Below are 23,425 nucleotides of genomic sequence, written 5' to 3'. Positions count from 1 at the left end.
GACCCTTTTTCCATTTTTTGTAAGATGTTCTTTTGGATATAATAGTCCCTTTCACCTACCTTTTTAATCATAATGGCTGTCATTTGACTTCCTTTTTTAATATATGGAATACATCTAGTTTGGACTTCCAAGATGGTATTTTTAAACAGTGTCCATGCCTTATTTAAACTCCTAACCTTTGCAACTGTTCCTTTTTCTCATCATATTTTCCTTCTCTTTCAATTTCATTTTTTTTTCTCATGCACCATTTGTTTTCTAAGCATACTAAGCAACATATTCAAAAACTTGCTGAGCCATTTTAAGACAGCATTTTCTCTGTCCTGAACTACATATGTATGGACACCAACTAGCTAAAGATTAACTGTGCTCTGCCCCAGAAACCTCTAGCCCTATTTTTTTATCAAGGTAAATTTTGTGAGCTACGGTTTGAATAATTTGCCCACTGAATGGAGGGGAGGGGTGATAAAGGATGAATATAAACCTCAAAGATTTATAACTCCCAAATTTAGCTGGACAAATCTTTTATATATTAATCTCTCTTCTTCTGTCCCTGGTCACTCTCACTCTGTTTCTTTATTAATGCATAACATTTCTCATAAGCTTCTGCTGATCTTTCAGTTCCCTACGTACCTTGTTCAGACCTTATTGTCACTTTTGGTACTACTGTTGTATTTTTTTTGTTAACTTGTGCAAATGTTATTTTATTCTGTAAGATGTTTGAAGGAAAAGAGAAGCGACTGGAACTTATTCAAGAACTGCGAATCACACATGCTCTTCAAGAAGATGGGCAACTGTTGAAGAAGACAGAGAAACAAGCAACATTGGCCTTACAGCGCCAGCGGAATTTACGAGAACACAAGGTACTAGTTTCCTGCTGTTAGTAATCTATTGTGACAAGAGAGAAAACTTAAGTTATGGAGCCAATATTGTGCCTAATGCAAGAAAACAAAACAAAAATAAAAACTGAGCTGTGTAGCATTACAAATGCACATTAAGCAACTTATGAATAATTAAAACAGAGCAAATCAGTAGTAGCTCGATTAGCCAAATCACCAGAACTGCAAAAACGTAACTGCGCTGCTATTAGTCTTGGAATTAGACTCCGATTCCCACCCTACCTGAGCCATAGGTCAACGGATCTTGACGGCCCAATTCCCCTCCTCCCTAACATCCAGATCAAGGTGGCATCTTAAGCTCACTTTTGTGCCCTCTCCACCCCCCCCCAATCAAAATTATCAGAGATCTGACTTTGAAATAGCCTTATCCACATCAAAGGCCATTGAGAAAATTGAACAATTAGCCATACTCTCTGTTTACTATCTTTTAACCAGTTCCAAATCCACAACAGGACATTGCCTCTTATTCCATGGCTTTTAATTTCCTCAGGAGTCTTTCATTAGGTACTTTATCAAATACTGTCAAAAAATCCAGATACGCTCTCTCAACTGGCTCACCATTGTCCACATGTCTTCAAAAAATGTGGCAGATTGGTGAGGAAAGGATTCTCTTGGCCAAATCTAGGTTGACATTGTCCCATTAAAACATGCCTATCTATATGTTCAATAATTTTGAGCTTTATAATAATTTTAACCATTTTGCCTAGCATTGACATCAGGCTCACCAGTCTATTTTTTCCCAAATCACCCTGGAACCCTTATGAAAAGTTGGCTTATGGACTTTTCTTTAAGGAAATTATCCAAACCTTTTTTTAAACTCTGCTAAGCCAAACTGCTTTTACCACATTCTCTAGCAATGAATTCCAGAGTTTAATTAATTACATGTTGAATGAAGAAATATTTTCTCTGGTTTGTTTAAAATTTACTTCTTAGTAGCTTCATTGCATGTCCCCTAGTCCTTGTATTTTTGGCAAGAATAAACAAGGAATTCATGTCTACCCATTCTACTCCACTCAGTTTTAGACTTCTATCATATCTACTTCTACTACTTATCATTTCTATAGCGCTACTAGACGTACACAGCGCTGTACACTAAACATGCAAGAGACAGTCACTGCTCAATACAGCTTATAATCTAATCAAGACAGAGCAACAGGACAAGTAAGGGATAAGGGAATTACTTAAGGTGGGAATGATAAAACAGGCATGGGTACTGAACAAGTGAATAGGAGTTAAAAGCAGCCTCAAAAAGGTGGGCTTTTAGCCTATATTTGAAGATGGCCAGAGATGGAGCTTGACGTACTGACTCAGGAAGAATATTCCAGACGTATGGTGCAGCAAGATAAAAGGAACGGAGCGTGGAGTTGGCAGTGGAGGAGAAGTAATCCTGTAGCCAGGACCAGCACACCAAGGGATGCAATGTCCTGTTGCACCGAGGATGTGTCTCCAGGAGCTACTGCCCAGGAGGGAAGGGTTGGGATGGCTGTTGTAGTTGGTGATTTGATTGTTAGGCATGTAGATAGCTGGGTGGCTGGTGGACATGAGGATCGCCTGGTCACATGCCTGCCTGGTGCAAAGGTGGAGGACCTCATGCGTCACCTAGATAGGATTTTAGATAGTGCTGGGGAGGAGCCGTGTCACGTTTTCAAAGCAGGAACCTAGGTTTGTGAGACAGGCAAAGCTCCGGAGTCTCAATGCGTGGATGAGGCGATGGTGCAGAGAGGAGAGTGTTAGATTTGTTAGGAACTGGGCAATATTCTTGGGAAGAAGAAGCCTATTCCGGAAGGATGGGCTCCACCTTAACCAGGGTAGGACCAGGCTGCTGGCATCGGTATTTAAAAAGGAAATAGAGCAGCTTTTAAACTAGATCGTGGGGGAAGGCCAAAAGTCATTCAAAAACGCATGGTTCAGAACAAGGTATCTTTCAAAGATATCACCAAAACAGGGAAGATCGGGTATCCCGATAGCGAGGTTGCAAAGGAGACCATAGTAGATCAGTTGGCCTTAAATAAAAATCAGACAAAAGATTGCAAATTAACACTGTCAACTAATGAGCAAGGTGTAAATAGGAACAACAAACATAGTTTGAAATGTCTATATGCAAATACCAGAAGCCTAAAAATAAGATGGGAGAGTTAGAATATATTGCACTAAATGAAAAATTAGATATGATAGGCATCTCTGAGACCTGGTGGAAGGAGGATAACCAGTGGGACACTGTCATACCAGAGTATAAATTATATCATAGTGATAGGGTGGATCAAATTGGTGGAGGGGTAGCTTTGTATGTTAAGAAGGGCCTTGAATCAAATAGATTGAAAATCTGCAGGAAACAAAACACGTCTTGGAATCTCAATGGATTGAAATTCAGTGTGTAAATGGAAAAAGGGATAGTGATAGGAGTGTACTACCGTCCACCTGGCCAGAATGAACAGATGGATGTATAAATGTTATCAGAAATTAGGGAGGCTAACAAACTGGGCAACACAATAATGGGTGATTTCAATTACCCCAATATTGACTGGGTAAATGTAACCTCAGGGCGAAAATCAAGGACTGCTTTATCGAGCAGCTGGCACAGGATCCAACAAGTGCTTAGTGGAGCGCATGATCTGGTGCAGGAGGTAATGGTGCTGGGGCTGCTTGTTAACATTGATAATAATATGATCAGATTTGATATTGGCTTTGGAGTAAGTACACACAGGAAATCCAATATGTTAGCATTTAACTTTCAAAAAGAAGACTATGATAAAATGAGAAGAATGGTGAAAAAAAACTTGGAGGAGTAGCTGCAAAGGTCAAAATTTAACAACAGGCGTGGATGCTGTTCAAAAATACCATCCTGGAAGCTCAGGCCAAATATATTCCGTGTATTAAAAAAGGAGGAAGACCAAACGACAACCGGCATAGTTAAAAAGTGAGGTGAAGGAAGCTAGTAGAGCTAAAAGAAAAATCCTTCAGAAAATGGAAGAAGGACGTGACTGAAAATAATAAGAAACAGCATAAGGAATGGCAAGTCAAATTCAAAGCACTGATAAGGAAGGCAAAGAGAGCCTTTGAAAAAAAGATTGCATTGGAGGCAAAAACATACAGTAAAAATTTTTTCAGGTACATTAAAAGCAAGAAACCGGCAAAAGAATCTGTTGGACTGCTAGATGACCGAGGGATAAAAGGGGCAATCAGGAAAGACAAAGCCTTAGCGGAGAGATTAAATTAATTCTCTGCTTCAGTCTTAACTGAGGAAGATTTGGGAGAGATACCAGTGCCAGAAATGATATTCAAAGCTGACGAGTCAGAGAAACTGAATGACATTTCTATAAACCTGGAGGATATAATGGTGCAATTTGACAAATTGAAGAGTAGCAAATCTCCTGGACCGGATGGTATTCATCCCAGAGTACTGATAGAATTGAAAAATGAACTTGCAGAATTATTGTTAGTAATATGTAATTTATCTTTAAAATCAAGCATGGCTCCAGAAGATTAGAGGGTGGCCAATGTTACGCCAATTTTTAAAAAAGGTTCCAGAGGTGAGCCTGACGTCAGTGCAGGGAAAAATGGTAGGGACTATTATAAAGGACAATATTACAGAGCATATTGAAAAGCATGGCTTAATGAGACAAAGCTAACATGGATTTAGTGAAGGGAAATCTTGCCTCACCTATCTATTACATTTCTTTGAAGGGGTGATCAAACGTGGATAAAGGTTAGCTGGTCGATATTGTGTATCTGGATTTTCATAAGGCGTTTGACAAAGTACCTCATGAAAGACTCCAGAAGAAACTGGAGAGTCATGGGATAGGAGGTAGTGTCCTATTGTGGATTAAAAACTGGTTAAAAGATAGAAAACAGAGTAGGGTTAAATGGTCAGTATTCTCAATGGAGAAGGGTAGATAGTGGGTTTTCCCAAGGGTCTGTGCTGGGACTGCTGCTTTTTAACATACTTATAAATGATCTAGAGATAGGAATAACTAGTGAGGTAATTCAATTTGCTGACAACACAAAGTTATTCAAAGTTGTTAAATCGCAAGAGGATTGTGAAAAATTACAAGAGGACCTTACAAGACTGGGAATCTAAATGGCAGATGATGTTTAATGTGAGCAAGTGCAAAGTGATGCATGTGGGAAAGAGGAACCCAAATTATAGTATGTACTGCAAGGTTCCATATTAGTAGTCACCGATGATACGTTGAAACCCTCTGCTTAGTATACGGTGGCGGCTAATATAGCAAATAGAATGTTAGATATTTTTAGGAAAGTCATGGAAAACAAAAATGAGGATGTTATAATGCCTTTGTATCGCTCCATCGAGTGTGACCACACCTTGAATACTGTACTCAGTTCTGGTCACCGCATCTCAAAAAATACATAGTGGAATTAGAAAAGATACAGAGAAGGGCGACGAAAATGATAAAGGGGATGGGACAACTTCCTTATGAGGAAAAGCTAAAGCGGCTAGGGCTCTTCAGCTTGGAGAAAAGACGGCTGAGGAGAGATATGATAGAGGTCTATAAAATGATGAGTGGAGTGGAACGGGTAGACGTGAATCGTTTGTTTACTCTTTCCACAAATACTAGGACTAGGGGACATGCGATGAAGCTAGAAAGTAGTACATTTAAAACAAATCGGAGAAACTATTTCTTCACCCAACATGTAATTAAACTCTGGAATGTAGCAAAATTGGTTGGCTTAGCGGGATTTAAAAAAAAGGTTTGGATGGCTTCCTAAAGGAAAAGTCCATAGACCATTATTAAATGGACTTGGGGAAAATCCATTGCTTATTTCTAGAATAAGCAGCATAAAAATGTATTGTACTGTTTTGGGATCTTGCCAGGTATTTGTGACCTGGATTGGCCACTGTTGGAAACAGGATGCTGGGCTTGATGGACCTTCAGTCTGTCCTAATATGGCAGGATAAGTGTAGGGAGAGATAGGAGTGGAGAGGTAGTGAGGAGCTACAGAGTGAATGCACTTGTTTGTAAGTCAATAAGAGAAGTTTGAACTATATGCGGAAACAGATAAGGAGTCCATGAAGTGATCTGAGAACAGGGCTAATATGAGCGTAGTGACACTGGCGGACTATAAGTCGTGCAGCAGAATTTGAACAGATTGAAGGGGAGAGAGAAGGCTTAGTGGGAGACCTGTGAGAAGCAAGTTGCAGTATTCTAAGCGTGAGTGTGAATAAGGGTTTTGGTAGTATGCTCAGATAGGAAGGGATGAATTTTGTTGATATTATAGAGAAAGCAGTCTGTTGAATATGTGCAGAAGCTGAAGACTGTAGCCACTTTAGCCTTTCCTCCTAGGGAAGTCATCCCATCTCCTTTATCATTTTCATCACTTTCTCTGTACCTTTTGTAATTCTGTTATACCTTTTTTGAGATGCAGTGACCAGAATTGCACCCAGTATTCAAGGTGCGGTTGCACCATGAAGCAATACAGCGAATGCTACATACCTGTAGAAGGTATTCTCCGAGGACAGCAGGCTGATTGTTCTCACTGATGGGTGACGTCCACGGCAGCCCCTCCAATCGGAAAACTTCACTAGCAAAGTCCTTTGCTAGTCCTCGCGCGCCCGCGCGCACCGCGCATGCGCGGCCGTCTTCCCGCCCGAAACCGGCTCGAGCCGGCCAGTCCAGTATGTAGCAAGACAATACACTTCAAGGGAAGACACAACTCCAAAGGGGAGGCGGGCGGGTTTGTGAGAACAATCAGCCTGCTGTCCTCGGAGAATACCTTCTACAGGTATGTAGCATTCGCTTTCTCCGAGGACAAGCAGGCTGCTTGTTCTCACTGATGGGGTATCCCTAGCCCCCAGGCTCACTCAAAACAACAACCATGGTCAATTGGGCCTCGCAACGGCGAGGACATAACTGAGATTGACCTAAAAAATTTACCAACTAACTGAGAGTGCAGCCTGGAACAGAACAAACAGGGCCCTCGGGGGGTGGAGTTGGATCCTAAAGCCCAAACAGGTTCTGAAGAACTGACTGCCCGAACCGACTGTCGCGTCGGGTATCCTGCTGCAGGCAGTAATGAGATGTGAATGTGTGGACAGATGACCACGTCGCAGCTTTGCAAATTTCTTCAATGGAGGCTGACTTCAAGTGGGCTACCGACGCAGCCATGGCTCGAACATTATGAGCCGTGACATGACCCTCAAGAGCCAGCCCCGCCTGGGCGTAAGTGAAGGAAATGCAATCTGCTAGCCAATTGGATATGGTGCGTTTTCCTACAGCCACTCCCCTCCTATTGGGATCAAAAGAAACAAACAATTGGGCGGACTGTCTGTGGGGCTGTGTCCGCTCCAGATAGAAGGCCAATGCTCTCTTGCAGTCCAATGTGTGCAGCTGACGCTCAGCAGGGCAGGAATGAGGACGGGGAAAGAATGTTGGCAAGACAATTGACTGGTTCAGATGGAACTCCGACACGACCTTTGGCAGAAACTTAGGGTGAGTGCGGAGGACTACTCTGTTGTGATGAAATTTGGTGTAAGGGGCCTGGGCTACCAGGGCCTGAAGCTCACTGACTCTACGAGCCGAAGTAACTGCCACCAAGAAAATGACCTTCCAGGTCAAGTACTTCGGATGGCAGGAATTCAGTGGCTCAAAAGGAGGTTTCATCAGCTGGGTGAGAACGACATTGAGATCCCATGACACTGTAGGAGGCTTGACAGGGGGCTTTGACAAAAGCAAACCTCTCATGAAGCGAACAACTAAAGGCTGTCCTGAGATCGGCTTACCTGCCACACGGTAATGGTATGCACTAATCGCACTAAGGTGAACCCTTACGGAGTTGGTCTTGAGACCAGACTCAGACAAGTGCAGAAGGTAATCAAGCAGGGTCTGTGTAGGACAAGAGCGAGGATCTAAGGCCTTGCTGTCACACCAGACGGCAAACCTCCTCCATTGAAAGAAGTAACTCCTCTTAGTGGAATCTTTCCTGGAAGCAAGCAAGATGCGGGAGACACCCTCTGACAGACCCAAAGAGGCAAAGTCTACGCCCTCAACATCCAGGCCGTAAGAGCCAGCGACTGGAGGTTGGGATGCAGAAGAGCCCCTTCGTCCTGTGTGATGAGGGTCGGAAAACACTCCAATCTCCACGGTTCTTCGGAGGACAACTCCAGAAGAAGAGGGAACCAGATCTGACGCGGCCAAAAGGGAGCAATCAGAATCATGGTGCCTCGGTCTTGCTTGAGTTTCAACAAAGTCTTCCCCACCAGAGGGATGGGAGGATAAGCATACAGCAGGCCCTCCCCCCAATCCAGGAGGAAGGCATCCGATGCCAGTCTGCCGTGGGCCTGAAGCCTGGAACAGAACTGAGGGACTTTGTGGTTCACTCGAGATGCGAAGAGATCTACCAAGGGGGTGCCCCACGCTTGGAAGACCTGGCGCACCACTCGGGAGTTGAGCGACCACTCGTGAGGTTGCATAATCCTGCTCAACCTGTCGGCCAGACTGTTGTTTACGCCTGCCAGATATGTGGCTTGGAGCACCATGCCTTGACGGCGAGCCCAGAGCCACATGCTGACGTCTTCCTGACACAGGGGGCGAGATCCGGTGCCCCCCTGCTTGTTGACATAGTACATGGCAACCTGGTTGTCTGTCTGAATTTGGATAATTTGGTGGGACAGCCGATCTCTGAAAGCCTTCAGAGCGTTCCAGATCGCTCGTAACTCCAGAAGATTGATCTGCAGATCGCGTTCCTGGAGGGACCAGCTTCCTTGGGTGTGGAGCCCATCGACATGAGCTCCCCATCCCAGGAGGGACGCATCCGTGGTCAGCACTTTTTGTGGCTGAGGAATTTGGAAGGGACGTCCCAGAGTCAAATTGGAGCAAATCGTCCACCAATACAGGGATTCGAGAAAACTCGTGGACAGGTGGATCACGTCCTCTAGACCTCCGGCGGCCTGATACCACTGAGAGGCCAGGGTCCATTGAGCAGATCTCATGTGAAGGCGGGCCATGGGAGTCACATGAACTGTGGAGGCCATGTGGCCCAGCAAACTCAACATCTGCCGAGCTGTGATCTGCTGGGACGCTCGCACCCGCGAGACGAGGGACAACAAGTTGTTGGCTCTCGTCTCTGGGAGATAGGCGCGAGCCGTCCGAGAATCCAGCAGAGCTCCTATGAATTCGAGTCTCTGCGCTGGGAGAAGGTGGGACTTTGGATAATTTATCACAAACCCCAGTAGCTCCAGTAGGCGAATAGTCATCTGCATGGACTGCAGGGCTCCTGCCTCTGATGTGTTCTTTACCAGCCAATCGTCGAGATATGGGAACACGTGCACCCCCAGCCTGCGGAGTGCCGCTGCTACCACAGCTAGGCACTTTGTGAACACCCTGGGCGCAGAGGCGAGCCCAAAGGGTAGCACACAGTACTGGAAGTGGCGTGTGCCCACCTGAAATCGCAGATACTGTCTGTGAGCTGGCAGTATCGGGATGTGCGTGTAGGCGTCCTTCAAGTCCAGAGAGCATAGCCAATCGTTTTGCTGAATCATGGGGAGAAGGGTGCCCAGGGAAAGCATCCTGAACTTTTCTTTTTCGAGATATTTGTTCAGGGCCCTTAGGTCTAGGATGGGACGCATCCCCCCTGTTTTCTTTTCCACAAGGAAGTACCTGGAATAGAATCCCAGCCCTTCTTGCCCGGATGGCACGGGCTCGACCGCATTGGCGCTGAGAAGGGCGGAGAGTTCCTCTGCAAGTACCTTCTTGTGTTGGAAGCTGTAAGACTGAGCTCCCGGTGGACAATTTGGAGGTTTTGATGTCAAATTGAGGGTGTATCCCTGCCGGACTATTTGCAGAACCCACTGATCGGAGGTTATGAGAGGCCACCTTTGGTGAAAAGCTTTCAACCTCCCTCCGACTGGCAGGTCGCCCGGCACGGACACTTGGATGTCGGCTATGCTCTGCTGGAGCCAGTCAAAAGCTCGCCCCTTGCTTTTGCTGGGGAGCCGCGGGGCCTTGCTGAGTCGCACGCTGCTGACGAGAGCGCGCGCTGGGGCTTAGCCTGGGCCGCAGGCTGTCGGGAAGGAGGATTGTACCTACGCTTGCCAGAAGAGTAGGGAACAGTCTTCCTTCCCCCGAAAAATCGTCTACCTGTAGAGGTAGAGGCTGAAGGCTGCCGGCGGGCGAATTTGTCGAATGCGGTGTCCCGCTGGTGGAGAGACTCTACCACCTGTTCAACTTTTTCGCCAAAAATATTGTCTGCACGGCAAGGCGAGTCCGCAATCCGCTGCTGGAGTCTATTCTCCAGGTCGGCGGCACGCAGCCATGAGAGCCTGCGCATCACCACACCTTGAGCAGCGGCCCTGGACGCAACATCAAAAGTGTCATAAACTCCTCTGGCCAGGAATTTTCTGCACGCCTTCAGCTGCCTGACCACCTCCTGAAAAGGCTTGGCTTGCTCGGGGGGAAGAGCATCAACCAAGCCCGCCAACTGCCGCACATTGTTCCGCATGTGTATGCTCGTGTAGAGCTGGTAAGACTGGATCTTGGACACGAGCATAGAGGAATGGTAGGCCTTCCTCCCAAAGGAGTCTAAGGTTCTAGCGTCCTTGCCCGGGGGCGCCGAAGCATGTTCCCTAGAACTCTTAGCCTTCTTTAGGGCCAAATCCACAACTCCAGAGTCATGAGGCAACTGAGTGCGCATCAGCTCTGGGTCCCCATGGATCCGGTACTGGGACTCGATCTTCTTGGGAATGTGGGGATTAGTTAAGGGTTTTGTCCAGTTCGCAAGCAATGTCTTTTTTAGGACATGGTGCAAGGGAACAGTGGACGCTTCCTTAGGTGGAGAAGGATAGTCCAGGAGCTCAAACATTTCAGCCCTGGGCTCGTCCTCCACAACCACCGGGAAGGGGATGGCCGTAGACATCTCCCGGACAAAGGAAGCGAAAGACAGGCTCTCAGGAGGAGAAAGCTGCCTTTCAGGAGAGGGAGTGGGATCAGACGGAAGACCCTCAGACTCCTCGTCAGAGAAATATCTGGGGTCTTCCTCTTCCTCCCACGAGGCCTCACCCTCGGTGTCAGACACAAGTTCCCGAACCTGTGTCTGCAACCTCGCCCTGCTCGACTCAGTGGAACCACGTCCACGACGGGGGCGTCGAGAGGAAGACTCCCTGGCCCGCATCGGCGAAGCCCCCTCCGCCGACGTAGTCGGGGAGCCCTCCTGGGAGGTGGCCGCGGTCGGTACCGCACGCGGTACCGACGTCGGGGACCTCAACCTGGGCGATGGGCCAGCCGGCGCCACGCTCGACGGTACCGGAGGCGCAAGCACCGCCGGTACCGGAGGGGTAGGGCGCAACAGCTCTCCCAGAATCTCTGGGAGAACGGCCCGGAGGCTCTCGTTCAGAGTGGCTGCAGAAAAAGGCTGAGAGGTCGATGCAGGCGTCGACGTCAGAACCTGTTCCGGGCGAGGAGGCTGTTCCGGGCTGTCCAGAGTGGAGCGCATCGACACCTCTTGAACAGAGGGTGAGCGGTCCTCTCGGTGCCGATGCCTGCTGGGTGCCGAATCCCTCGGCGACCCAGAGCTCTCGGTGCCGACACGGGGAGGAGACCGGTGTCGATGCTTCTTCGATTTCTTCCGAAGCATGTCACCGGAGCTCCCCGGCACCGACGAGGAGGACGTAGAATCCATCCGTCGCTTCCTCGGGGCCGAGACCGAAGAGGGTCGATCTCGGGGGGGCTGTACCGCAGGAGCCCTCAGGGTAGGAGGAGACCCACCCGAGGGCTCACCGCCACCAGCAGGGGAATGGACAGCCCTCACCTGCACTCCACTCGATGCACCACCGTCCGACGACATCAGGAGACGAGGTCCCGGTACCACCGACGTCGATGCAGCTATCCGATGTCTCGGCGCCGATGCAGAGGTCCGATGCCTCGATGCACTCGATGCAAGGGCGGCCGAGGAAGATGGTCTGGACGCTGACGACGTCGATGCACTCGAAGATCCCGGTGCCGATGCCGACGAAGAGCCCGAGAACAACACGTTCCACTGGGCTAGTCTCGCTACCTGAGTCCGCCTTTGAAGCAGGGAACACAGACTGCAGTTCTGAGGGCGGTGCTCAGCCCCCAGACACTGAAGACACGACGAGTGTCGATCAGTGAGCGAGATAACCCGGGCGCACTGGGTGCACTTCTTGAAGCCGCTGGAAGGCTTCGATGTCATGGGCGGAAAAATCACGCCGGCGAAATCAAAAGCCGAAATGGCGAAAATTGAAGCACCAAAAATTTAGAGGGAGAAAAATCTCGACCGAGGCCGAAAGAGGCCTACCCCGACGACGAAAGAAAACTTATCGGGGCAAAAAGCTGGAAGTACGGGGAGGATTGACACGAAACCCGGGGAGGGTTTCCGGAGCACTTCCCGCACTAGAACAAAGCTTTTCCGAAGAAAAAACACGCTCAAAAAAACTTTGGACGCGCGAGGTCGACTTTCCGGGGCTCGACACGGCGAAAAAACGACCGTACCGAGTGCGGACAAAAGAAGACTGGCCGGCTCGAGCCGGTTTCGGGCGGGAAGACGGCCGCGCATGCGCGGTGCGCGCGGGCGCGCGAGGACTAGCAAAGGACTTTGCTAGTGAAGTTTTCCGATTGGAGGGGCTGCCGTGGACGTCACCCATCAGTGAGAACAAGCAGCCTGCTTGTCCTCGGAGAAAAAGACATTATAATCTCATTTTTGTTTTACATTCTATTCCTTTCCTAATAATTCCTAACATTTCTAAGCCACCACTTCACACAGAGAAGAGGGTTTCAACATACTATCAACAATGACACCTAGAGCCTTTTCCTGGGCATGACTCCTAATGTGAAACCGTGCATCATGTAACTAAAGTTCAGGTTCCTCTTTCTCAAACATACTTTGCAATTGCTCACATTAAACATCATCTGCCATTTGGATGTCCAGTCTCCCAGTCTTGTAAGGTCATCTTGCAATTTTTCACAAGCCTCTTTGAATAACTTTGTGTAGTCAGCAAATTTAATTACCACACGCTAATCCCATCTCTAGATCATTTATAAATATGTTAAAAAGCAACAATCCCAGCACAGACCCAAGGGGAACCCCACTATCTACTCTTGTCCATTGAAAATACTGACTATTTAACCATACGCTCTGCTTTCTATCTTTTAACCAGTTCTTAATCCTCAATAGGACATTACCTCCTATCCCATGACTTTCTGATTTCCTCAGAAGTCTTTTGATAATCCAGATACACAATATCGACCATCTCACCTTTATCCACATGTTTATTCGAAGCAATGTTCAGACAACAAGGTAGAAAAAAAGGTTTTTTTCCCTGAATTTATTAATTGTAATATATCAGCTTTGGGAAATGTGCATCCTCCCCCACCCCCCCAGTCACCAATACCCAGGACCCATTCAGTCCTAGCTACCCCATTGCACCACACCAATTATAAAAATTGCATGCACGTATACATGCACGGAAAGGTGCACCGCAAGATTGCAACTACTTTTGTGTGATCTGTGCATTGGTGGTGTAGTTGGAGCAGAGATGGTGTAGAGGTGGGATGTACATACGTATTTATAAAATTTGCATGGACACATATAGGGGATAACTTAGATTTAGGCATCAAGAATGTGCATAAATACCAGTATGTTTGTCAATTACGTGCATATGCAAACACATGCATGTAAATGATTATTTTCTGACTAAGCGCTGTTCTGTAAAAGAACACCTAGATGCGGTAACATGTACTTTAGAGATGGCATTCATATGTTCTGAGTTTGGCCAGACTGTGGGCAGGGGCACACATTTACACACAGCAGTGGCATAGCCAAGGGTGGACCCGGGTGGTCCCAGGCCCAACCAGTAGCAGCACACCTATGATGTGGCTGGTAGGGATTCCCAAGCCCCAACAGCTGAAAACTTCCAACATCTGTCCCTTCTGCATACCTTGTAAATAGCACATTTTCATCTGCAGCAAGCAGCGACTGATGCATACCGCTCACTCCGGCCCCACAGCCTTATTCCCACCTATGCGGTGTTACGTCTGTGCTCACCTCGCCCTCTGGTGGCCAGAACCAGTGGCTGCTGTGGACCATCACCCATTCCAGATTTCAGGCCAGTCCGGTCTGGATCTTCCGGGCTGCCAGACTTGCTTGCTTGGATTGAACCTACACAGCACCCGTAGTTTCCTGGTGATTGTTGCAGCTGAGCTCCAGGTGCTGCTGGGCTTATTAGCCATTCTGAAACCTTGCTGCTTTGCCTTTGCATTGCGTCTAAGGCCCTGGTATGTTGGTGCTTTTGCACTTCAACCTGAGTTTGTTTCCTTGCTCTAGTTCTTGCCTGAAGTCTTGCCTGTTCTAGTTAGTCTATGTTTAGTTTAGGGTATTGCTTGTTTATTGTATTGCTTGTTTCCCAGTCTTGTGTCTTGTTTGTATGTCTTTGTCTAGTTCTGGGTTTATCTGTGTTTGTTCCCTGCTTCAGTGGCTGCTCGCAGCTTTCAGTCCTGTCCTTTAGCCTATCCGTTCCCTGCCTTGCTGTCCCTGTGCTGCCTAGCTGTTAGCCAGTCCTGCCCTGTCCAGTAAGTCCCGCCGGCCACCTGAAGCCTTGAGCTCAACTCTTGGTGGAAAGTGGCCAGGTGCAGGTGAAACCTGTTTGTCAGAGATCTGCCCTGTCTCTAGCATGGGGTGGTTTTGCCTGCCACTGCCACTCCTCAGCAGTGGCCCAAGGGCTCACAATCCCAGTGTCCAGCTTTGAAAACGTGACGTGAGGAAACAGAAGTTGCATCAGTGGGAAGGCTATGTGGCCAACATGAGCAGTGTGTATTAGTTGCTGCTCGCTGCCAGTGAAAGTCTGCTATTTAAATGGTATGTGGGAGAGGGGAGATGTTTGAGAGAATATATGACATGCAGGCGAGAGAAAGAGAGACCAAATCACCTGTGGGACGGTGTGGGTTCTTTTGCCCACCCATCTTGGGCCCAGGCCCACCTAAAATTGGGTGTCTGGCTATGCCCCTGACACACAGAGATTATAAAATACTATAATCTACACATGTTCTTTAACAATCTAGGCACTAGCATTTATGCCATGGTTAATGTAGTGCTCTTGCCTAAAATATAGACATATATTTGTCCTGCCACGCTAATATTCTAAAGGGAAAGTAGTTGTCTTCCTTTCTTCATAGAATAGGCTCCAACTAGGTGTGCTCTTAACACTTAAATAGATGTTACTTTATAAAATTGCATTCGGTTCTGATTTCTGTATCTCAAAAAAGATATAGTGGAATTAGAAAAGGTTCAAAGAAGAGCGACCAAAATGATAAAGAGAATGGAAAAAGGCTAAAGAGGTTAGGGCTCTTCAGCTTGGACAAGAGACGGATGAGGGAAGATTATGATTGCGGTCTACAAACTCCTGAGTGGTGTAGAACAAGTAGAAGTGAATCGATATTTTTACTCGTTCCAAAAGAACAAAGACTAGGGGACCTTCAAGGAAGTTACATGGAAATACTTTTAAAACAGGAAGAAATATTTTTTCATTCAACGACTAGCTAAGCTCTGGAACTCTTTGCCGGAGCTTAGTGTATCTGGATTTAAAAAAGGTTTGGACAAATTCCTGGAGGAAAACTCCACAGTCTGTTATTGAGATGGAAATGGGGAAGCCACTGCTTGCCCTGGGATTGGTAGCATGGAATGTTGCTACTGTTTAAGTTTCTGCCAGGTACTTGTGACCTGACTTGGCCACTGTTGGAAACAGGATACTGGGCTAGATTGACCATTGGTCTGACCCAGTATAGCTATTCTTGTGTTCTTATGTATCCTCATAGGGGTAAATTTTCTCAAATAATTTTTCTATGTAAACCCTGTTTTAAAGGGGATGGGATTTGATATATTTCTGTAGTTACAATCAAAACATTTTACATATTATATACAGGTACTTATTTTGTACCTGAGGCAATGGAGGGTTAAATGACTTGCCCAGGGTCACAATGAGCTGCAGTGGGAATCAAACCCAGTTCTCATAGTTCTAAAGCCATTGCAATAACCACTAGTCTACTCCTAGGAGGTTCCTTTAGTATAAAATACTATCACCGTAAATTTGGAGTAAAGCAAAAAAAAAAAACAAAACAGTGGATTTTATGGGCAATGGATTATCTTGCATATATTTATGTCAGAAAACATAAGCAGTGTAGCTTTTCATAGCAAAATGGTTACACCATCTGTGCATATTTACTGAAAATTTTCTGTTTCTATTTTTAATCAAGATATCAATGATGGATGATCACTTATCTGAGCTGGAAGGGGGAGTCTTATCGGACATGTTTGATTTCCTTTCCAAAGAGTTGGTGCGACTACAGGAGGAGAGAAGAATTCATGCCTTTGTCATGCTGGCAGAAAGACATCGGCGTATCCGAGAAGCAGAGGAGAGTGGTCGGCGCCAAGTAGAAGAAAGACGGCGTCGAGAAGAGGACGAAATCTTCAGACAGGTAAGTGAAGGAAAAGCTGGAACCTATCAAAGGTGGCCAACTGAACTTATAACAAGTGACCTAATAATTCAAGTAAAAAATCTGGAGTTAGAGGAAATTCCAAGATCCTTATTTTCAAGACCATAGCAAGAGATGGGCAAAGACAAGTGCCTGTCTGAGGTATTAGACCAGGGGATGGGATGTGCTATACTGTTTGCTGCCCCACCCTCCTTTCACAAGATGCTGGCCTATCTTCCCACTGTAGTGGTGGTTGGTGAAGGCCCCCTTCTTTATTCAAACATCCTTTGAAGTACTAGCCTTTATGTAGTACTTTTTGTGCCAGAAATTGAACACACAAAGTCTTCCTCTGCTCCATTCCCTATCTAAAGATTTTAGACTTTGTCACAGTGTGGGAGTATAATTCCAGGTGGTTTCAACTTTTATGGACATATTTTTGCTGTCCTGGTTTTACCCCACTGAGAAGACAATTTTCAAAGCCACTTAGTCAAATAAGTAGCAATTTACTTAGTTAAAATGACTTGTCTAAAAATTGCCTTCTAGCCAGTAAAAAGCATATGTGGTCCTCCATAGTTCACATACTTTTAAATCGAGCAGCGTGGAGGCATTCTCAAAGGCACATTTAGATCAGGGGTACAAAATAACGTGCATGTATGTCGTGTTTATTTTCCTTTTTTTTTTTTAGTCGGAACACAGGGAAATAACATGATAAGAAAAAGAAGTAGTCAACAAAAAGGCAGATATAAATTACCTTCCAGCTGAACCAATATCTAAGTGAACTAACATTTTTCTATTTAATTTGAGAAACAGGTTACATTTTCTTCTCCATACCCAACTAAGTCCCTTCCCACTTTATCATGCAAAAAAATCTCTTAGGACCTAAAAGTGACAACAATCATAGTACCTCCAAAATGACAATATTGCATTAAATCCCAAAACCAAGAGAATGTAGCGTTCTTACAATAAGCATGTACATTATTATTGCAAGTATATATGTATTTTCCTCTCTCAGCTGATTGCATAAAACAGCAAGTACAAAGTACAGTAGAGTCTCGATTATCCAATGTAAACAGGACCGGCCTGGTGTTGAATAAGTGGAAAGTCGGATAATATGGAAAACAATGGGAACCCCTTAAGAATGCATCAACAAAGGCATAGAGTTTCCAATTTTGAAAAATTCTTTCTGCATCATGATTGGAGCACTAAAACATACTGTACCATACCATAATATAAGACCAATACAGAACTTTAACAAACAGAATCAGAAAGAATACGTACTATACTGTGTACCTAGTAGCAATGCAACTGGTAAACATAAATTATAAAACTGTTTTGTAAAATTTTTGTGATTAATGTTTGTTCCCATTTTACTTCTCTTCCTCACTGCAAGGTCAGGCCAGCGTTTCTAATTCCACTATATCTTTTTTGAGATTAAGTGACCAGAATTAAACACAATATTCGAGGTGCGGTCGCACCATGGAGTGATACAAAGGCATTATAAAGTCCTCATTTTTGTTTTCCATTCCTTTCCTAATAATACCTAACATTCTATTTGCTTTCTTAGCTGCCGTAGCACACTGAGCAGAAGGTTTCAACATATCATCAACGACTACACCTAGATCCCTTTCTTGGTCGGTGACTCCTAACGTGGAACCTTGCATTACATAGCTATAATTCGGGCTCCTCTTTCCCACATGCATCACTTTGCACTTGCTCACATTAAACGTCAATTGCCATTTAGACGTCCAGTCTCCCAGTCTCGTAAGGTCCTCTTGTAATTTTTCACAATCCTCTCGCTATTTAACAACTTTGAATAACTTTTTGTCGTCAGCAAATATAATTACCTCACTAGTTACTCCCATCTGTAGGTCATTTATAAATATGTTAAAAAGCAGTGGTCCCAGCACAGACCCCTGGAGATCCCCACTGATTACCCTTCTCCATTGAGAATACTAACCTGTATCCCTTCTCTCCTGACAAATTGGAAAAGTTGCAGTTGCCCAAAGTGGACACCTTGGTGGTGGTTGTTATCAAGAAGACCACGCTTCCCGTGGAGGGTGGCATTTCTCTTAAGGATGCCCAAGATAGGAAGCTGGAGTCTTCTTTAAAGCTGTTCTTTGAGATATCTGCCCTTTCTCTGCAAGCGTCCGTTTATGGTTCTTAATGTGACTAGGGCCTGCTTATCTTGGGTTCAGAAGGTGACGGATTCCCTGGGAGATTCAATCTCCCTTGCTCCCTGGGGGAATCGGGTCTGCCCTATGTAGCTGATTCCCTTTATGACTTGGTCAGGGCATCCACTAAAGTTTCAAGTTTATTCAACATATACCACTTAGGGAAGACCATCAAAGCGGTTTACAATTCCATATATATCAAAATAGATAAAAGAAACAGATCAACAATAAACAAATGGCCAGATGCTTGTTGTGGCTTCACCACTGGGCGATGAATGCCACGCCCAAAAAGCGCCTAAGCTTCCATTTAAAACTTCTGTTTGGGGAAGACTTGGAGAAGTTGATGAAGGACTTGGGTGACTTGAAGTCTTAGTGTGTTCCCGGGGACAAGCCTAAAGGCTCATTTCAGTCTTCCCAGGCTCGTTCGCACTTTAAGGACTCCAAGAGGTATAGGCCTGGTTGCTCCCAGGCCTACTAAAAGCCAAGATTCCAATAGAAGCGATCCTTTCATGCAGATAAGCACAGGTCTTCTCAGTCCGGTCAACCCTGTTCAGTCCCCCATTCTTCACAATGACGTGGTTCCGGTCCACTCTTCCCTCCTGTTGGTCAGGGAACAGCTTGGCAGTTTTTACAAATAGTGGGCGAAGATCACGTCAGACCAGTATGTCATGGATATTATCAGAGAGGGCTACTGATTAGAGTTCTCTGCTTCAATCACCGATTTTTTTTTTTTCTTGGAGTCACTGTACAAGTCTTTGCTGAAGCGACTTGCGGTGCTTTCCACCATACAGGTGTTGCAAGAGTTGGGGGTGGTAGTTCTGATTCCCGTGGGCGGCCAAATCGGTATAATCGAAAGCCGATTTTGGTCGTCTTCAACTGCACTCTGTCGCGGGAACAAATAAAGTTGATGGGGGCGTGTCGGAGGCGTGGTGAAGGCAGGACTGGGGCGTGGTTATCGGCCGAGCAGAGATGGGCGCGCTCGGCTGATAATGAAAAAAAGAAAGGCGTTTTTAGCGAGAATTTAGGACACTTTTTCTGGACCCTTTTTTTCTCATGAACAGGTCCCAAAAAAGTGCCCTAAATGACCAGATGACCACCGGAGGGAATCGGGAATCACCTCCCCTGACTCCCCCAGTGGTCACTAACCCCCTCCCACCAAAAAAAAAACCCACTTGCAAACACCTTATTTCCCAGCCTCTATGCTACCCTCAAATTCCGTACCCACCTCCATGACAGCAGAATGTGTTCGATCCTCTCATAGCCTTTCCCTGGGTCAGATGTGGCTCTCGGGTGCACTGCAGGGTCACATCAGCATTGCATTGTGGTGGGTGTAGGGTATTGGGCTCCGTGATTTCACTAGCTTGTGTTACAGTCTCACGATGTTGGTAGTTAGTAGGCTCTTCTCCCATGGTGCTTTTCCCCCTGCCTACTGGGTCAGAGTGTGCCCTGTTTTGTTTCCTGTAGTCCACGAGGTAGTGGCTATTTTTGTAAGTCCGTTATAGATCCCTTTCGTGTGTTAGCCACATTACAGAACTTACCTTGAATGTTGCTGAAAGAGGGCATTGTACACCATTCTGCCAGCTCTGAGCTACTGCTAATCTTAGTACCAGGGAGACTCGTTGCCAGTGGGGCACAACCTCTGATCTGCAGTTATTGAAATAAAGGACGTTTTCAGCGAGATTAGTCTTACGGTGTGAACTGCTGTGCCAAGGTTATACAGCAGCAACAAGTCCTGTCCCTGGAGCAATTTTAGTGGGTAATGCAGTGCACTTCAGGCAGGTGGACCCACGCCCATCCCCCCCTACCTGTACCACTTGTGGTGGTAAATGGAAGCCCTCTAATCCCACCCCCCCAAAACCCACTGTACCCACATGTAGGTGCCCCCCTTCACCATTAAGTGCTATGGCAATGGTGTTGAGTTATGGGAAGTGGGTTTTGGGGGGGGATTTGGGGTTCTCAGCACCCAAGGTAAAGGAGCTATGCACCTGGGACGTAATTTAATGTTTTTTCCTATTTTTTAAAAATGCCCCCTAGGGTGCCCGGTTGGTGTCCTGGCATGTGAGGGGGACCAGTGCACTACGAATCCTGGCCCCTCCCACGACCCAAAGCCTTGGATTTGGTCATTTTTGAGCTGGGACTCTTCGGTTTCGATTATCGCTGAAAAACGAAAACGCCCAGCTCAAACAAACGCCCACATCTCAAAAAAAGCCCACATCCAATGCATTTGCCTGGCACAAACCATTTTTTTGAAACTAAAGATAAATGTCCATCTTTTTTGAAAATACGATTCGGCCCACTCCTTCACGGACCCGTTCTCGGAGATGGACGTTCTTACACATGGGCGTTTGCGTTTGATTATGCCCCTCCACGAATAACTTCTCAGGTGATTACTCTGCTGCAGTTCCTAGGTTGGATTATCAATTTTGCCAAGAGTCAGGTGTTGCCATCCTGGAATCTGGAGTTTCTAGGGGTGTGTTTAGGCACTTGCCAAGGCAGAGTGTTCCTTCCAGATCTCTGAAGGGAAAAACTCCAGTCTCAGGTTTGCCTGTTGCTCTCTGTTTTAAATCTACAGGCATGGGACTATGCCCGCATACTGGGGTCAGTGGAGGAGATGTTGGGTGTGGTTCCTTGGGCCAGGGCACATATGAGGCCTCTGCAGTTCTCTCTTCTGTCCCAGGATTACCAGCATCATCTTCCCTGGCTTCTGCAGGTGAGTACAGTCCACAAAAGCAGAATACACATCTTCTAATAGTTAAAAAGGCTTTTATGCTTGCTACTTTAAAACACAACCCAAATACGTGGGGTATCTATTGGGAAAATGGAGTTTAAAATATCGGCTTTTGGTGATGCTTACAAATCCCCGGGCCTCTTTTGATGCTCTTTTGGAGCTTTTTTGGGAATTTGGAAATTTCTCAGGATTTAAGTTAAACTTAGACAAATCGGAGGCGCTAGCCATAACGCAGGACACCCGGTTGCTTTGGTCAGGGAATTTTCCATTGAGGTGGACGGAAAATTTGTTTCGATATACTACTACTACTACTACTTAACATTTCTAAAGCGCTACTAGGGTTACGCAACGCTGTACAATTTAACGTAGAAGGACAGTCCCTGCTCAAGGAGCTTACAGTCTAAAGGACAAATGTACAGTCAGTCAAGTAGGGGCAGTCAAATTGGGGCAGTCTAGATTTCCTGAAAGGTATAAAGGTTAGGTGCCGAAAGCAACATTGAAGAGGTGGGCTTTGAGCAAGGATTTGAATAAGGGCAAGGAGGGGGCTTGGCGTAAGGGCTCAGGAAGTTTATTCCAAGCATAGGGTGAGGCGAGGCAGAATGGGCGGAGCCTGGAGTTGGCGGTGGTGGAGAAGGGTACTGAGAGGAGGGATTTGTCCTGTGAGCAGAGGTTTCTGGCGGGAACGTAAGGGGAGATGAGGGTAGAGAGGTAATGAGGGGCTGCAGACTGAGTGCATTTGTAGGTAAGAAGGAGAAGCTTGAACTGTATACGGTATCTGATCGGAAGCCAGTGAAGTGACCTGAGGAGAGGGGTGATATGAGTATATTGGTTCAGGCGGAATATAAGACGTGCAGCAGAGTTCTGAATGGATTGAAGGGGGGATAGATGGTTAAGTGGGAGGCCAGTGAGGAGTAGGTTGCAGTAGTCAAGGCGAGAGGTAATGAGAGCGTGGGTGAGAGTTCGGGTGGTGTGCTCAGAGAGGAAAGGGCGAATTTTGCTGATGTTAAAGAGAAAGAAGCGACAGGTCTTGGCTGTCTGCTGGATATGCGCAGAGAAGGAGAGGGAGGAGTCGAAGATGACTCCGAGGTTGCGGGCGGATGAGATGGGGAGGAAGAGGGTGTTATCAACTGAGAACGAGAGTGGAGGAAGAGGAGAAGTGGGTTTTGGTGGAAAGACGATAAGCTTAGTCTTGGCCATGTTTAGTTTCAGGTGGCGGTTGGACATCCATGCAGCAATGTTGGATAAGCAGGCCGATACCTTGGCCTGGGTCTCCGTGGTGATGTCAGGTGTGGAGAGATACAGCTGGGTGTCATCAGCATAAAGATGATACTGGAAACCATGAGATGAGATCAGTGAGCCCAGGGAAGAGGTGTAGATTGAAAAAAGAAGGGGTCCAAGGACAGATCCCTGGGGAACTCCAACAGAGAGCGGGATAGGAGTGGAGGAAGATCCATGAGAGTGTACTCTGAAGGTGCGGTGGGAGAGATAGGAGGCGAACCAGGAGAGGACAGAGCCCTGGAACCCAAATGAGGACAGTGTGGCAAGAAGTAAATTGTGATTGACAGTGTCAAAAGTGGCAGATAGATCGAGGAGGATGAGGATGGAGTAGTGGCCTCTGGATTTGGCAAGGAACAGGTGATTACAGACTTTAGAGAGTGCTGTTTCTGTCGAGTGTAGAGGGCGAAAACCGGATTGAAGCGGATCGAGGATGGCATGAGAGGAGAGAAAATCAAGGCAGCGGCTGTGAACGGTGCGCTCAAGTATTTTGGAGAGGAAGGGTAGGAGGGAGATGGGGCGGTAGTTGGAGGGACAGGTAGGGTCAAGTGATGGTTTTTTGAGGAGAGGTGTGACTACAGCGTGCTTGAAGGTGTCAGGGACAGTTGCAGTGGAGAGAGAGAGGTTGAGGATATGACAGATGGAGGGGGTGACAGTATGAGAGATGGTGTCAAGATGGTGGGGATGGGATCAGAGGAACAAGTGGTGCATTTCGAGGAGGAAAGAAGGCGGGCAGTTTCCTCCTCGGTGATATCAGGAAAGGAGGAGAAAGAGGCCAGGGTTGGTTGGTTGAGGGAGAGGGTTGAAGGGTGAAGAGGAGGAGGTGGCTTGGTAGTGAACTCAAGGTTGATCTTTTGCACCTTGTCGTGGAAGTAGTCAGCCAGTGATTGAAGAGAGAGTGGGGGGGGGGGGGGGGAG

The 23,425-nt window shown here is 46.6% G+C and overlaps 1 protein-coding gene across 1 annotated transcript in view; it reads left to right on the top strand.

Annotated features, from left to right (window-relative positions):
• MAATS1 (MYCBP associated and testis expressed 1) overlaps positions 1-23,425 on the top strand; it is a 171,385-nt gene that overhangs the window by 93,550 nt on the left and 54,410 nt on the right. The window contains exons 13-14 of the mRNA XM_030203997.1: positions 714-860; positions 16,115-16,336. Of these exons, the coding sequence (XP_030059857.1) occupies positions 714-860; positions 16,115-16,336 (369 nt within the window). The remainder of the gene's footprint in view (positions 1-713; positions 861-16,114; positions 16,337-23,425) is intronic.

Source organism: Microcaecilia unicolor, chromosome 5 (genome assembly GCF_901765095.1).
Source record: "Microcaecilia unicolor chromosome 5, aMicUni1.1, whole genome shotgun sequence".
Taxonomy (NCBI): Eukaryota; Metazoa; Chordata; class Amphibia; order Gymnophiona; family Siphonopidae; genus Microcaecilia; species Microcaecilia unicolor.
The sequence above is the reverse complement of the archived record's forward strand: the minus strand, read 5'-3'. Positions and strand labels throughout refer to the sequence as shown.